Here is a 16,958-nt window from a genome sequence, read left to right on the forward strand (position 1 = left end):
TCTTAGATTTCCTTTTAGAGGCATGTTTACCATTCAACAATTTCTCACCAAGAGGTACACTGACCAAAAGTAGCCTCTGCAAGCCTTTTTATAGGAAAGTGGGGGAAGCACTTTTATGCCATCTTGTGGCAAGACCCAGTGTCTAATCAGACCAAACCTGTAATCATTTACATATCTGCTTAAGACCTCATGCACAAGACCGTTGTTTCATTCCATGTCCGTTGTTCCGTTTTTTGTGATTTTCTGCGGACCCATTGACTTTCAATGAGTCTGTTGAAAACTCGGCTACTGCACCGTTTGTCATCCGCGTCCGTGATCCGTGGTTCCAGTCCGTAAAAAAATATAACCTGTCCTATTTTTTTCACGGAAAACGCAGAGGCACACAAGATTGTCATCCGCGTCCGCGTCAGTTTTTTTTCTATCATTTGCATGGCAAACTTGACTTAGACTTTTTTTTACTTTCCTTCATGTCTGGTGATCCTCCAAAAATAAAGGAAGACACACGGAAACAAAAACGGATCACGGAACAACGGAACCCCATTTTGCGGAACAGAACACAACAACGGTAGTGTGCATGAGGCCCAAGACATAACTGCATGCAGAGTTTTGCAGCAATCTGATATTCCAGGCTGGGGGCGGTATGTTTTTTTGGTGTGTCAATGTCACGGCTGGAGGTGGGGGAAACCCCCAGCCGTGCGGTGCCAGGAGATGGTAGGGTTACCCCTTGGCCGGGACCACAGAGTTAGGGAGCAGGTCACCTCCTATTGCGTCCCTAACGCTGACCCTGTCTCCTATCTGTATGAGCCGACCTTGGTGGTAGGAGGACTCATACGCCGGAACCTTAAAGTCCCTACGAGCCCTCAAGTCGGCCCTGTACTAGGGGACAGAGTGAGACGACCTGCTCCTCCTAGGCACGGGGGAGCAGGAGTCTCAACGGCCAAGCAACACAGGGGAATACAACAACAGACTTATGGCAGTGACAGGCAAATGGGACCAACACATCACTCACCTGCCACAGACAACAAACCCTGGATCCCATGTGCAGGTGCTGCAGTTCAGACACCAACGAACACAGCACACACCAGACATCACACAGGAACCCAGGACCACAAGCTGCACTAACAAGAAAACCCCACACACACCTAGATAACACCACAGAAACATAGAAATTCCCAACAGAGATTTATGACCAGAAGGATGGTCCCCACCAGGCAGATGGAGGAGACAGGAGGCTGCTCCAGCCAGCATGGCTGAGAGCAACCTACTGAACCCAGCCAGGGACTGAGGCTTTATAGGCCAAGTGGCCACACCCCACGGTCAGACACACCCAGTGACTCACAGACACACTGGGAAGGGAATTAACCCTTCCAACACCACAGAAGGGAAGGGAAGACAGCAACTTAAAGGAACAGTGTCCACACACAACAAACACACTGTGCCCACCAATAAAAGGCACAACTAAAGGAGAGGTTGCCAGGTGCAACCGCATGCCTACCGCAGCAAGCTACCTAACACCGCTCAGGCAGCGCTGCTGCCACATATCCAATGTTGCCAGCGGCAACCACACCTAGACCGCAGGCAACTGCATGCGGCCACAAGAAGTCACGACCATGACCAAAGGTCGTGACACTCCCTCCCCTCAAAGCCCCCCCCAACCGAAAAGGGAAGCTGGAGGGACCAAACAACATGGAGGGGGGGGGAAGGGCAATGCCTGATAACCACCAGTGTCTCCCTCCAGAACTGCCGCCAACAGACCTGGACCGTACACAACAGAGATTTATGACCAGAAGGATGGTCCCCACCAGGCAGATGGAGGAGACAGGAGGCTGCTCCAGCCAGCATGGCTGAGAGCAACCTACTGAACCCAGCCAGGGACTGAGGCTTTATAGGCCAAGTGGCCACACCCCACGGTCAGACACACCCAGTGACTCACAGACACACTGGGAAGGGAATTAACCCTTCCAACACCACAGAAGGGAAGGGAAGACAGCAACTTAAAGGAACAGTGTCCACACACAACAAACACACTGTGCCCACCAATAAAAGGCACAACTAAAGGAGAGGTTGCCAGGTGCAACCGCATGCCTACCGCAGCAAGCTACCTAACACCGCTCAGGCAGCGCTGCTGCCACATATCCAATGTTGCCAGCGGCAACCACACCTAGACCGCAGGCAACTGCATGCGGCCACAAGAAGTCACGACCATGACCAAAGGTCGTGACAGTCAATGAGTGTATATAAAAGATATTTATATTTAACATTCTGTAATCTTGTTTCTGTTAACATCCATGTAAAATTGTTTCTAGTGGCTACTTGTATGAGGGTCATCAGATTTCCCACAATACACTGGTTGCAGAAACCAGCAGAATTTTAAAGGCAGCTTTAGATTTGACAGAAATTTAACACATGATCAAATGGGTAAAAAAGCATTTAAGAGTAATCACATTTCTAGTAATCATCTTGGATAGCTAAAAGAAGTCACATTACCGGAAAGATCTGGAAGATATATGTTCTGGAGTACTGCCACTTTCTGTTATCTTTTGAGTAGTACGGGATAATAAAGGGGATATTCCGTAGGTATTGAGAAAACAAGACGATGAAGAAGGTCGTCCTGGATGGCAGTGAATTAAGAAATAGATCAGTAAAAATATTATAGCAGGTTCTTGTTTAAATTTAAAGGGGTTAGCCGGATACATCATCATTATCACATCGACGGGTTTGCAGTCCCGGCACCCCTGCCTATCAACTGTTTCGGGAAGCTGTGGTGCTCTCAGCCCCCCAGCAGCTTACCAAGCACAACACTTTACATTGAGCATAGGTCATCCATATGAACTCCTAAATAACCCCTTTAATTGGGAATTTTACAAAATATTGGGGTGCAGCCAGGCAGATTTGTTCTTCAGGAATCTGGGAAACGTGAGTGACAGTCCTTGCCGATTGCCAATATGGCAGCTGAACTCATTGCCAGCCAGCTTTCCAGAACAGATACAACTAAGAAACATCTGAATATAATTTTTTTATAACTCGATAGAAGGGAATGACTCACGACTTGGGGAGATGCCTTTCAACATTAAGTATATAGGGGCAGGGGCGGACTGGCCATAGAACCCACAGGGAGATTTTCCAGTGGACTGATGTCCATGGGGCAGCCCGAGCCCTCCTCATGGTCACCTGCTGAGTACACAATGATCTGGTGGACTGAGCATTAATATATGCTAGGAGCATCATTTACTTATCCACAGGTGCCCTCCTGAATTCAACTGTATCACCATCCTCAGGACAATGATACAGTTGAATACTGCGGCACGGGTGGCAGTGTTTTGGACTGCACTGTGGTATTTGGTCCTGCCGGGGCAGTGTTTTATGCTACACTGTGGCATTTGGTTCTGTTGGGGCAGTATTTTGTGCTACACTGTGGTATTTTGTTCGGCTAGGACAGTATTTTGTGCTGCACGTATTTGGTTCTGCTGGGGCAGTATTTTGCACTGCACTGTGGTATTTTGTTCTGCTAGGACAGTATTTTGTGCTGCACGTATTTGGTTCTGCTGGGGCAGTATTTTGTGCTGCTTGTATTTGGTTCTGCTGGGACAGTATTTTGCACTGCACTGTGGTATCTGGTTCTGCTGGGACAGTTTTCTATGCTACATTGTGGTATTTGGTTCTGCTGGGGCAATATTTTGTGCAGTACTACAGTATTGCTGGCCCTTCCCTACTTCTGTTGTCCCTGCCTACTTGTGTTGCCCCATCTTCTGTCAATCTGGATCTGCCTATAACATGGAGCCACTTTTAGTTTTTTTTTTTCTAGGGCTACTTTAAAGGGGTTGTCCGGGTTTAGAGCTAACAACCGGAACTCCAGAATCCCGAAGGGCAAAGGAGAGCATCGGAGCATGAACTGCTCCGATGCTCAAGTCAGGGTGGCTACCTGGGTGAAAATGGGGGTATGCCTGGGTTCAACTCTGAACCCGGACAACCCCTTTAAGTTCTCAGTCCTCCCCTGTATAAGGAGATATGTATAATGAGGGTAAAATATGAAGTCAATTTTGCTTCATTCTACATTGGGTAACTTTGAGACAATTTTAGCAAATGCTAACCTTTTTCTAAGTCCCCTTTTAGAGTTTGTTAAAAAGTTGCAGTAATAAATCTGTGAAACCAATTAACATAATTAAACGCACTTACCTTCCCACCCACTTTTCAAATGTGGGCTCTCTGATGTAAAAATACTACAGTCATGGCCAAAAGTTTTGAGAATTACATAAATATTGGAAATTAGAAAAGTTGCTGCTTAAGTTTTTATAATAGCAATTTGCATATACTCCAGAATGTTATGACGAGTGATCAGATGAATTGCATAGTCCTTCTTTGCCATGAAAATTAACTTAATCCCCAAAAATCCTTTCCACTGCATTTCATTGCTGTCATTAAAAGGACCTGCTGAGATCATTTCAGTAATCGTCTTGTTAACTCAGGTGAGAATGTTGACGAGCACAAGGCTGGAGATCATTATGTCAGGCTGATTGGGTTAAAATGACAGACTTGACCTGTTAAAAGGAGGGTGATGCTTGAAATCATTGTTCTTCCATTGTTAACAATGGTTACCTGCAAAGAAACGCGTGCAGCCATCATTGCGTTGCATAAAAATGGCTTCACAGGCAAAGATATTGTGGCTACTAAGGAAAGAGGTTCAATTATTGTTAAGAAGGCTTCAGGGCGTCCAAGAAAGTCCAGCAAGCGCCAGGATCGTCTCCTAAAGAGGATTCAGCTGCGGGATCGGAGTGCCACCAGTGCAGAGCTTGCTCAGGAATGGCAGCAGGCGGGTGTGAGCGCATCTGCACGCACAGTGAGGCGAAGACTTTTGGAAGATGGCCTGGTGGCAAGAAGGGCAGCAAAGAAGCCACTTATCTCCAAAAAAAACCATCAGAGACAGATTCTGCAGAAAATATGGTGAATGGACTACTGAGGACTGGGGCAAAGTCATATTCTCTGATGAAGCCTCTTTCCGATTGTTTGGGGCATCAGGAAAAAGGCTTGTCCGGAGAAGAAAAGGTGAGCGCTACCATCAGTCCTGTGTCATGCCAACAGTAAAGCATCCTGAGACCATTCATGTGTGGGGTTGCTTCTCATCCAAGGGAGTGGGCCCACTCACAATTTTGCCCAAAAACACAGCCATGAATAATGAATGGTACCAAAACACCCTCCAACAGCAACTTCTTCCAACAATCCAACAACAGTTTGGTGAAGAACAATGCATTTTCCAGCACAATGGAGCACTGTGCCATAAGGCAAAAGTGATAACTAAGTGGCTCGGGGACCAAAACTTTGACATTTTGCGTCCATGGCCTGGAAACTCCCCAGATCTTAATCCCATTGAGAACTTGTGGTCAATCCTCAAGAGGCAGGTGGACAAACAAAAACCCACTAATTCTGACAAACTCCAAGAAGTGATTATGAAAGAATGGGTTGCTATCAGTCAGGAATTGGCCCAGAAGTTGATTGAGAGCATGCCCAGTCGAATTGCAGAGGTCCTGAAAAAGAAGGGCCAACACTGCAAATACTGACTCTGCAGAAATGTCATGTAATTGTCGATAAAAGCCTTTGAAAGGTATGAAGTGCGTGTAATTATATTTCACTACATCACAGAAACAACTGAAACAAAGATCTAAAAGCAGTTTAGCAGCAAACTTTGTGAAAACTAATATTTGTGTCATTCTCAAAACTTTTGGCCACGACTGTACATATTGCAAGAAAGCAACAATTTGTGCAAATAAGCCCAAAAAGGCTTGAGAAATCCCATACAGTTTTTACGTACATAATAGATATCCCCCAGTGGGTTCCTGCTTCGTGACCAGCAGAGTCGAAGAGGGGAAGAGCGATGAGAGTAATAGTGGGAGCGATTGTTAAGGGACCAATGAATCGCATAAGGAAGCCAATCAAACCGGAAAAGCCAACTATGATCTGAAAGCAGGATGCAACCATAATGGCTCCTTGAACCTGGAAATATAGATTGGAGATCACATGGTTAATTAATCAGTGTAAAATGCAAAAAAAAAAATGTTTTTATTAAATTGTTAATTATGGCGACTATAGGTGTATTTGGTGTGGCACTGAATGGTATTATTGTCCTTACTGCATGGATATGGCCATAATCTTTTGCTAAAGCAGATTTTAGTGACAACAGCAGATCGTCCAGGATGAAGGAGCAACAATATGGGCTGCTGCTAGGCAATGGCTCATGCAAACTCAAGCAGATATGTTAGTAGGTATCATGACTGATCTATCAGGGTCAGATTAGTCTCCATAATGTGATATCATTTTAAATTGAAATTTACAACTCTGCCCTAATATTTGGCCAGTTCTGGTGAGTCTGGGGGTTAAACAACCTTTAGGTCCCTTTAAAACAGGTGATCAGCAACACTCTTTTTTACTGACACAATGATACAGTGAATGATTTTTTGGCAACTAATGAATGACTTGGGTCATTTCTACAGGTTGTCAAATGCAAAATATTCTACGTTCTTCAAACCAACATCTGGAGATCTGTTACAGAAAAATATGGTTCCCACCAGACCCTCAGTATGATGGTCACACAAAAAAGCCTAATAATTGGATATAGTATATATTGATATTATTCTGCGATATTTCCCCCCCAAGCCATCAATATGCCCAGAGTCCTTTGTTAGCATATCAAAGACAGGAAGGGCACGTTGTAAATGCAGTTGGAGAACTTAGCCAACAGATTGGAAGATATTTGGGTGGTTATAGGGTAGAGTCGATGGGCTGAGACACAGGAACATGTAGGCTACGTGAAACTCCCTGCAACCCCTGGACCAACAGCATCTCAGGAACAAGCTGTTATATTATATGTGTGCTTTCTGTGTATGTGTGTAAGTATATTATCCCAGTATATGTGTTCACATAGATATATGTAGTCTGTAATTGTATTCCATTCACACGTGAGACTGTGGATCCTGTGGCCGGCACATGTACTAATGGTCAGGTACTGGATGGGAGTTGGTTAGTTGTGTAGATCCAGTAGACAATATATATTGGGATATCTATCTATATACACACATATACATTAGGCTACTTTCACACTAGCGTTTTAGCTCTCAGTTTGTGAGATCCGTCAACAGATCAGTTGTGCCCCAATGCATTCTGAATGGAAAAGGATCAGCTCAGAATGCATCAGTTTTTTTCCCCGTTTAGTCACCATTCCGCTCTGAAGGCGGACACCACATCCGTCCTGGCACACAATGTCAGTCAATGGGAGCGGATCCGTTTTATCTGGCACAATAGAAAACGGATCCGCCCCCCCCCCCCCATTGACATTCAATGGAGTTCAAAATGGATCCGTCATTGCTATAGAAGACATAATACAACCGGATCCATTCATGACAGATGCATGCGGTTGTATTATTGTAATGGAAGTGTTTTTGCAGATCCATGACGGATCCCCAAAAAAACGCTAGTGTGAAAGTAGCCTTATTAGCCACATTTGCTTAGCTTCCAGGGAGGGCAGGAAAGGAGCTAGCTGTGTGTGGTGGTGTATTCCATGTAATATTTATATCTTCATGTAATGTCTATTTCTTTGTCACCTCTATGTTACCAGTAAAGTATTTTTATATATAAGTATCTGCGAGGGTTGTATGTTACTCCTGGGTTGTATGAAGGATTGGAGGGGCTGTATATAATATACAGAATAAGTGGGATATATAGGACACAAAGACAACAGTCTAGGAACTGAATGAAAAAGACAGAGTACGGAGATCAATATAAATCTCCAATTTCCAATAAGCAAAAGATCAATAATAAAATCGTAATTAAAAAAATAAAAATAAATGGTGTATCCTCTGAATTTTCCAAAGAAAATGTATCTGTATAGTGCCATCTGCTGTTTGTTCTTTTCTCTGTCCACCTCAGTAACATTGCTGAGGTGGACACAAATGCTCAGCTCCCAGCCTTATATATTCTGCTAGAAGCTGTGACATTGATAGATTAGCAGCAGAAAGGTCACGCCCCCTTAGCTACCAGCCTGAAGAGAATCTAGCAGAACAATTTGAGCAGTGAATGTGGAGATCTCTGGATCCATGTGAGGTAAAGGACTGAATCTAGCTTTATTAGATTGCCATGTACTAAATGATGTCCGATCTTCATTTTTTCCACTAACCCCTTCCTGACATATGACGTTATAGTACGTCATAGCGGGAGGTGACTTTCCGTAATTTGATGTACTATTACGTCATGGTGATCGGGCTGCCACGAGAGCGGTGCCCGCCCAATCAGTGCGGTTTCAGCCGGGCCCGTGCTGTACTTGCCGGCATCGCTGTAAAAGCTGATGCTGGCAGATTAACCCCTTCTATGCTACGGTCAGCGCTGACTGCAGCAAATCAGAGACACCCACAAACTGGAGTAAGCGAGGCATTGTGTAAGTAACACAGAGTCAGATTATGTAATTTGTATCTTCATACATTGCCTTCTGTTGCTGTGCTTCGACAAACCAGCAGTAAATGGTCATAATTGATAGGACTCAAAAAGGAGACCTCTCTGTGCATTACACTGCTGGTTTGTGACAGATTTCCCTTTAAAATGTGTCCCCCTTGAACTTGTCAAACCCCTTATTGGGGAAGGGGAAGGGGAAGGAGGGGACTGAGACAAGATCCTCGAGAGGGAGTTTTTTGGGGATGTTTTTTACAGTGAAAATTGTTACACTGCAAGTTCTCAGTGAACAATTGATTGAAACCGGCAATGGGTGTGGACTCAAAGAGCCAAAAAACCAGTTCGACTTTGGGCTAAACCTAAGGCCGTTGTCCTAGTTGTTCCCTGGTAGTCACCCTTTAAATGTCAGGGCAGGCAGAGTACATGCATAGTCCAGGTCAGAGTTCCAAGGTTCAGACTGGCAGCAAAGAGCAGAATCAGTAGACAGATAAGGTTCGGTACACAGGTATACTAATGACACCTTCACTGGTTACTATAGACTAGACAACGTTAAAGGGGCCCTCGTTATCGTGATCGGTGAGGGTGCCAGAGGTAAGACCCCAATGATCTGCTAATCATCCCCTATCCTGTGAATAACTAGTACCTACCGGAATACCCCTTTAGGCCCCTTTCAGATGAACGAGTTCCACGGTCTGCACTTGAAGCGTTAGTATGCGGCATCTCCCGTGCTGACCTTCCAGGACTGCTGGGGTCCATGGCATTATATTGATTTATGATGCTATGTAACCCTTACAGTTCTGGAATGTATTGGATAAGACTGACATAATGCTGTTATCCATGTATTAGGCATTTGATATATGACTAATATATATGTATATTGTGGTAAGGTGAACGGAAAAGTGTATGGTAAAGTCCTGGAAGGGGTGTATATCCCACCCAGATTCCTCAACTGGGTGAGGTAAATAAAATCCAGAAAGTTAAAATGGTCTCAGCAATGTGTAAGTTGCTGAGACAGTTTTGTTAAGTTTATGGGCTGGATTTTATTGGACTGGGAGAAGGTAGGATTGGTAGAGGGACTTCCCCAGTCCACCCCATTCCGGGACAGGTTTTCCCCTAGCCTGAGGGATCACCAGATGAAGCCAGTTGAGATGTTGCGAACATAAAATTTTCCGTTCGCGAACGGCAAACACGAATTTCCGCGAATGTTCGCGAACGGGCGAACCGCCATATACTTAAATTGGCAGGCAAATTTTAAAACCCACAGGGACTCTTTCTGGCCACAATAGTGCTGGAAAAGTTGTTTCAAGGGGACCAACACCTGGACTGTGGCATGCCGAAGGGGAATCCATGGCAAAACTCCCATGGAAAATTACGTAGTTGACGCAGAGTCGGGTTTTAATCCATAAAGGGCATAAATCACCTAACATTCCTAAATAGTTTGGAATAACGTGCTTTAAAACATCAGGTATGATGTTGTATCGATCAGGTAGTGTAAGGGTTCACTGTGACAGGCCAAACTATGACAGACCAAACTCCCCGTTTAACGCACCGCAAACAGTTCATTTGCACAACAGAAAACTCCCCATTTGCACAAGGTTGGATACCAAGCTAGCCATGTCCCGTTCCTTGTCCTCACTAACTTAATTGAAGGTCTCTTCCTCAACCCAGCCACGTACAACACCAAGGGTCCCCGAAAGGTTACAACAAGCTCCCTGGGACGCCTGCTGTGGTTGGTCTTCCACCTCCTCAAAGCCACCTTCCTCCTCTGACTCCTCTTCTTCAGACTCCTCTCTGTGCGTTGCCGCAGGTCCAGCAATCGACGACAACAAGGCTGCTTCTGGTGGTGATGGTGACCACAACTCTTCCTCTTCATGCTCATCTACGGCCTGATCCAGCACTCTTCGCAGGGCACGCTCCAGAAAAAATGCATATGGGATGATGTTGCCTTGGGTTTGACTGACCAGGTTTGTCACCTCCGCAAAAGGACGCATGAGCCTACAGCCATTGTGCATGAGCGTTCAGTAACGCGGCCAAAAAATACCCAGCTCTGCAGAGGCGGTCCTCTTTTTTTTTAAATTAAAAAAATCTGTTCTTACCAGTTTAATCCCTGTTACGTCCCCTATCAGGGGCCGGTGTATGGAATAGATTTTAGGAACCGGGAGATGGAAAAAGATGCTTGGTCGGTCCTCTTACTTCCAATTTGGGGCACTGCGTGTGCGCCGTGCAATGTACTGTGCTACCCGATCTGAGTGGTATGTTAAGTAGTACTATTCCTATCAGTTTAATCCCTGTTACGTCCCCTATCAAGGGCCGGTCTATGGAATAGATTTTAGGAACCGGGAGATGGAAAAATGCTTGGTTGGTCCTCCTACTTCCAATTTGGGGCACTGCGCGTGCGCCGTGCAATGTACTGTGCCACCCTATATGAGTGGTGTGTTAAGTAGTACTATACTTATCAGTTTAATCCCTGTTACGTGCCCTATCAGGGGACGTGTATCGAATAGATTTTAGACAACCGCAAAGAGTTGTCAATAGTTGACACACTCATGCCAAATTTTATTCCTCTATGCGTCAATCTTGGTGTAGCGATGACTGTGCTCGTGTGCACGTTTGGGAGATTGCAGGCGATGGCGGTTTTTCAAAGCCTATGGTCGTGCTGAGGTAGTTCAGGGACAGTTAAGTGACCCAGAAAACAATGATTCTGCAATGTGGGCCCATTGTTGGCCTAGTAGGCTATAGCCACTTCAGCCCCCCCTTAATGACCAGGCCACTTTTTACACTTCTGCACTACACTACTTTCACCGTTTATTGCTCGGTCATGCAACTTCCCACCCAAATAGATTTTACCTCCTTTTCTTCTCACTAATAGAGCTTTCATTTGGTGGTATTTCATTGCTGCTGACATTTTTACTTTTTTTGTTATTAATCGAAATTTAATGAAATGTTTGCAAAAAAAATGACATTTTGTAAAATTTTTCAAAAAAACCGACATCCATATATACATTTTTCGCTAAACTTATTGTTCTACATGTCTTTGATTAAAAAAAAAGTTTGGGTAAAAAAAAATGGTTTGGGTAAAAGTTATAGGGTTTACAAACTATGGTACAAAAATGTGAATTTCCGCTTTTTGAAGCAGCTCTGACTTTCTGAGCACCTGTCATGTTTCCTGAGGTTCTACAATGGCCAGACAGTACAAACACCCACAAATGACCCCATTTCGGAAAGGAGACACCCTAAGGTATTCCCTGATGGGCATAGGGAGTTCATAGAACTTTTTATTTTTTGTCACAAGTTAGCGGAAAATTATTTTTTTTTTCTTTTTTTTTTTCCTTACAAAGTCTCATATTCCACTAACTTGTGACAAAAAATAAAAACTTCCATGAACTCACTATGCCCATCATGAAATACCTTGGGGTGTCTTCTTTCTAAAATGGGGTCACTTGTGGGGTAGTTATACTGCCCTGGCATTTTAGGGTCCCAAATGCGTGCAAAGTAGTTTGAAATCAAAATGTGTAAAAAATGGCCTGTGAAATCTGAAAGGTGCTCTTTGGAATGTGGGCCCCTTTGCCCACCTAGGCTGCAAAAAAGTGTCACACATGTGGTATCGCCATACTCAGGAGAAGTTGGGGAATGTGTTTTGGGGTGTCATTTTACATATACCCATGCTGGGTGAGATAAATATCTTGGTCAAATGCCAACTTTGTATAAAAAAATGGGAAAAGTTGTCTTTTGCCGAGATATTTCTGTGATGGGCATAGTGAGTTCATGGAAGTTTTTATTTTTTGTCACAAGTTAGTGGAATATGAGACTTTGTAAGAAAAAAAAAATCATAATTTTCCGCTAACTTGTGACAAAAAATAAAAAATTCTAGGAACTCGCCATGCCCCTCACGGAATACCTTGGGGTGTCTTCTTTCCAAAATGGGGTAATTTGTGGGGTAGTTATACTGCCCTGGCATTTTAGGGACCCAAATGCGTGCGAAGTAGTTTGAAATCAAAATCTGTAAAAAATGCCCTGTGAAATCCGAAAGGTGCTCTTTGGAATGTGGGCCCCTTTGCCCACCTAGGCTGCAAAAGAAAGGGTCACACATCTGGTATCGCTTTACTCAGGAGAAGTTGGGGAATGTGTTTTGGGGTGTTATTTTACATATACCCATGCTGGGTGAGATAAATATCTCGGCAAAAGACAACTTTTCCAATTTTTTTTATACAAAGTTGGCATTTGACCAAGCTATTTATCTCACCCAGCATGGGTATATGTAAAATGACACCCCAAAACACATTCCCCAACTTCTCCTGAGTACGGCGATACCACATGTGTGACACTTTTTTGCAGCCTAGATGCGCAAAGGGGACCAAATTCCTTTTAGGAGGGCATTTTTTGACATTTGGATCCCAGACTTCTTCTCACGCTTTAGGGCCCCTAAAAAGCCAGGGCAGTATAAATACTCTACATGTGACCCCATTTTGGAAAGAAGACACCCCAAGGTATTCAATGAGGGGCATGGCGAGTTCATAGAATTTTTATTTTTTTGGCACAAGTTAGCGGAAATTGATTTTTTTTTGTTTTTTCTCACAAAGTCTCCCTTTCCGCTAACTTGGGACAAAAATTTAAATCTTTCATGGACTCAATATGCCCCTCACGGAATACCTTCGGGTGTCTTCTTTCCGAAATGGGGTCACATGTGCGGTATTTATACTGCCCTGGCATTTTAGGGGCCCAAATGCGTGAGAAGAAGTCTGGAATATAAATGTCTAAAAAAATTTACGCATTTGGATTCCGTGAGGGGTATGGTGAGTTCATGTGAGATTTTGTTTTTTGACACAAGTTAGTGGAATATGAGACTTTGTAAGAAAAAAATAAAAAATATATCAATTTCCGCTAACTTGTGCCCAAAAAAATGAGTGGTGGGCACTGGCAGTAGAGGGCACAGTACACTCTGTGGGCCTGACACACGCTGGCAGGCAACTGCAATTATATTACAGAGAAAAAAAAGCTGATGTACTAGCCCTAAAAAGGGCTTTTTAGGGTGCTGCCAGAACACTGTCCTTACAGCAGATCAGATGAGTCTTTGAGGACTGCAGTGGACACAGAACACTGGCCTAGCTAACGATTTCCCTATTAAAATCAGCAGCAGCTGCACTCTCCCTGCTCTCACTAACACTGCAGCTTCAGAATGAATCTAAGATGGATTCTGTCCTTGCTTTTTGATAGGAGGTGGGAGGGTCTGGGAGGGAGGTTATGCTGCCGATTGGCTGGAATGTGTCTGCTGACTGTGAGGTACAGGGTCAAAGTTTGCTCAGTGATGACAAATAGGGGGCGGACCGAACATTGCATATGTTCGCCCGCCGCGGCGAACGCAAACAAGCGATGTTCGCCGGGAACTCTTCACCAGCGAGTAGTTCGGGACATCTCTAGAAGCCAGCTGAGATCGTCAAGGGGAAATAAAGCACAGTCCAGGTTGTCGTCTGGGGAGAGTAATGCCTGGAGAAAGTCTGGGAAGATGGCTGCCCCGCTGGCTAGAGAAGCCAAATTCTCTGTGTGACCTGTGTTCAATAGGTGAGCTAGGATCTTCACTGTATTAACCAGAGTCATCACCGCCCTGCCTGAGAGTGTAACCCCTTGCAATATATATATATATATATATATATATATATATCAGTAACCGCTTATTTTGAGTGTCAAGTGCTCGCTTGTCTGGAGACGCTACCTCCATCTCTAGGCAACCCCAGCAACAGCACTTTTCTCCCCAGATATTGTGCTACTAGGCTCATGATATCACTTCTGGTCCTACTGGGGGGGGGGGAAGTTTTGGAGCACAAGTGGGTACGTGTTATAACCTCCACTGCAGCTATCACCTGTTGATCTTATAATTAGGTTATCTAGCAAACCTTTTGGCAGTTTGCCCTATGGGGTGCTGTTACTTTCCAATGTATTTTGTGACACAAAATGAAATTAGTAATCACAGAATTCATTTTGTCTTTACAGAAAACTTTTTGTCTCAGAATGTTATTTTGTGCCACAGAATTAATTTTGTCACGCAGACTAAGGGCTTATTCACCCGACCGTATGAATTTTGCGGATCGGATGCGGACTCTTTTCAATGGGGCCGCAAAACAATACAGTCATGTGAATGTAGCCTTATTTTGTGACTAAATTACCGTATTTATCGGCGTATAACACGCACCTTCATTTTAAGAGGGAAATTTCAGGAAAAAAAATTAAATTTCAAATAAAGCCTCTGATCTGCCCCCTCTGATAACGCAAACCCCCCCCCCTCCCTCCCCAGTATTAATCATTGGTGGCAGTGGCCACAGGGTCCCCCTCCCCCCCCCCATCATTGGTGGCAGTTTGCAGTTCCGATCGGAGCCATGGCAGCCAGGAGTCACGCTACTGAAGTCCTGGCTGCCATGGTATGTTAGTGAGCAGAGAGCAGCGCATTATACTCACGTGCGCTGTGGCCGCCGGTCGCTCCTTCTCATAGGTCTGTGCGGCGCATTGCTAATGCTGTAAGCATTAGCAATCCGCCGCACAGACAGAAGAAGGAGCGACCGGCGGCCACAGCGCACGTGAGTATAATGCGCTGCTCTCTGCTCACTAACATACCATGGCAGCCAGGACTTCAGTAGCGTGACTCCTGGCTGCCATGGTAACCGATCGGAACTGCAAACTGCCACCAATGATGGGGGGGAGGAGGGGGACCGGCAAGAAGTGCCCCCATAGTGCCACCTAATAATGTGCCAGTAAAAAGTGCCCCCAATGATGCCCCCCGGCCTTAATGTCACATTACTCCCCCTCCATCCATGTCACATTTCTTCCCCCCCCCCCTCCATGGCAGCACTCCCTCCGCCCCCCCCCCCCCCAATGGCACATTTCTCCCCCTCCATGGGCCTGGCAGCAGCGCATCTTACCCCCCCATGGGACATTTCTCCCCCTCCATGGGCCTGGCAGCACATCTCCCCACCCCCCTCCATGAACACTGCTGCGTGGATGCGCCGCATCGGCTCGGCCCGGCAAACGCAGGGCATTAAAGGGGCAGAAGGGAGCAGGGGCTTTGATCCCTATGTGTGCACGCCCCTGCTTGTACTATAGAAAAAGAATCCCTTGTTTAAAGGGCTTCTGTCACCTGAAGAATGGGTATTAAGCTGGCTGAGATTAGTGATGTGCTAATGTCAGCTGAACATAACTATATTAGTGCGTTTCTCAGTTGGATCGCGCTGCTCCAGAAATAACAGACTTTCCACACTTTAGAAACAGTTAGATAACCATGGATATAGGAAAGCAAACAGGCCAAAACGAAGCCGGTCTGATTAAAAATGCGATAGAAAAAATTGTGCTACTTTGAAGAACGATCCTGTGATAGGTAAAGAAATCCTACAACAACCTAATGTGATTTTTAAAAAGGCACCCTGTCTCCGTACCAAATTAGTCCATAGTTCGAATCATTACCAATAATGTAGCCCAGATATTTTGCTTCCTCTAGACACACTTAATGATCATCAAGAGCATGACATTGTGAACAGTGATGGCCAGTTCGCATTGTTCGCCCGCGAACACATGGGAGCGGACATCTTTTTTCACAAGTCCGGCGATGCACAGGTAAGCCCTTACCTGTGCCTGTGCGTTAGCCAGTCTGAAATGAAATGCGGTCACCGGGAGCAGGCAGTTCTGAGAACAGCCCGATGAAGGCCCCCGGTGGCTGTTCTTGGAACTGCCTGCTCCCGGTGACCGCATTTGATTTCAGACCGACTCGCGCACAGGCACAGGTAAGGGCTTAACTGTGCATGACTGGACTTGTGAAAAAAGATGGCAGCCCGCATGTGTTCGCGAGCGAACAATGCGAACTGGCCATCACTGATTGTGAATGAATTAATGGAATTTATTTACCCAAAAAAATTAAACATATACAGCTTTATTCTACATAATTAAAAAAGAAATCTTTATTTCATGATGGAATAACCTTTGGATGGTAATATAGTTTCCTCAAAAAGCATTTTATAAAAAAAAAAAAAATATATCAGATTTAAACCCCAAAAATCAGATTTTTTAATTTATTTTTTTAAATCATAGATTTTTATCCACCCGGAGTATAATACAGGATCGTGATAAGATATCGGCTTTTCCTGGCTGAAACTGTTCCTGAACCAGGAGTAGACCCCTCTCTTGACGTTTTGACTGAAATGATCCAGAAAGAGGAAGTCAGTCGGGCGATTGAGGGGCTTGCTTCCAAAAAATCACCAGGTCCGGATGGCTTAACATCTGAGTTTTATAAGACCTTTAAGGACACCTTAGTTCCCCTCTTGACTTAGGTATTAAATGAGTGTCTCTCCTCGGGCACTCTACCAAAGTCAATGAGGAGGTCGGCCCTGATCATTCTGTCAAAGGGTAAAGATCCGTTCCACATTGAGAATTGGCGTCCCATAGCGCTCCTCAGTGTGGACAGAGATTCTGGCGAAGAGGCTATTTAATCGATTGGTGAAGTTTGCGCCCCAGCTCCTTTCTGGGGCCCAGCATTGCTGTGTTCC

General features: G+C 44.9%; 1 protein-coding gene across 5 annotated transcripts in view; it reads right to left on the reverse strand.

Annotated features, from left to right (window-relative positions):
- Positions 1 to 16,958, reverse strand: part of LOC122926514 (solute carrier family 23 member 2-like) — a 150,382-nt gene that overhangs the window by 25,489 nt on the left and 107,935 nt on the right. For all 5 annotated transcript variants that reach the window (XM_044277900.1, XM_044277901.1, XM_044277902.1 and 2 more), the window contains 2 exons: positions 5,807 to 5,988; positions 2,488 to 2,611 (listed from right to left, as the gene is read on the reverse strand). In XM_044277900.1, the coding sequence (XP_044133835.1) occupies positions 2,488 to 2,611; positions 5,807 to 5,988 (306 nt within the window). The remainder of the gene's footprint in view (positions 1 to 2,487; positions 2,612 to 5,806; positions 5,989 to 16,958) is intronic.

The sequence above is a fragment of the Bufo gargarizans genome, chromosome 2, assembly GCF_014858855.1.
Source record: "Bufo gargarizans isolate SCDJY-AF-19 chromosome 2, ASM1485885v1, whole genome shotgun sequence".
NCBI lineage: Eukaryota > Metazoa > Chordata > Amphibia > Anura > Bufonidae > Bufo > Bufo gargarizans.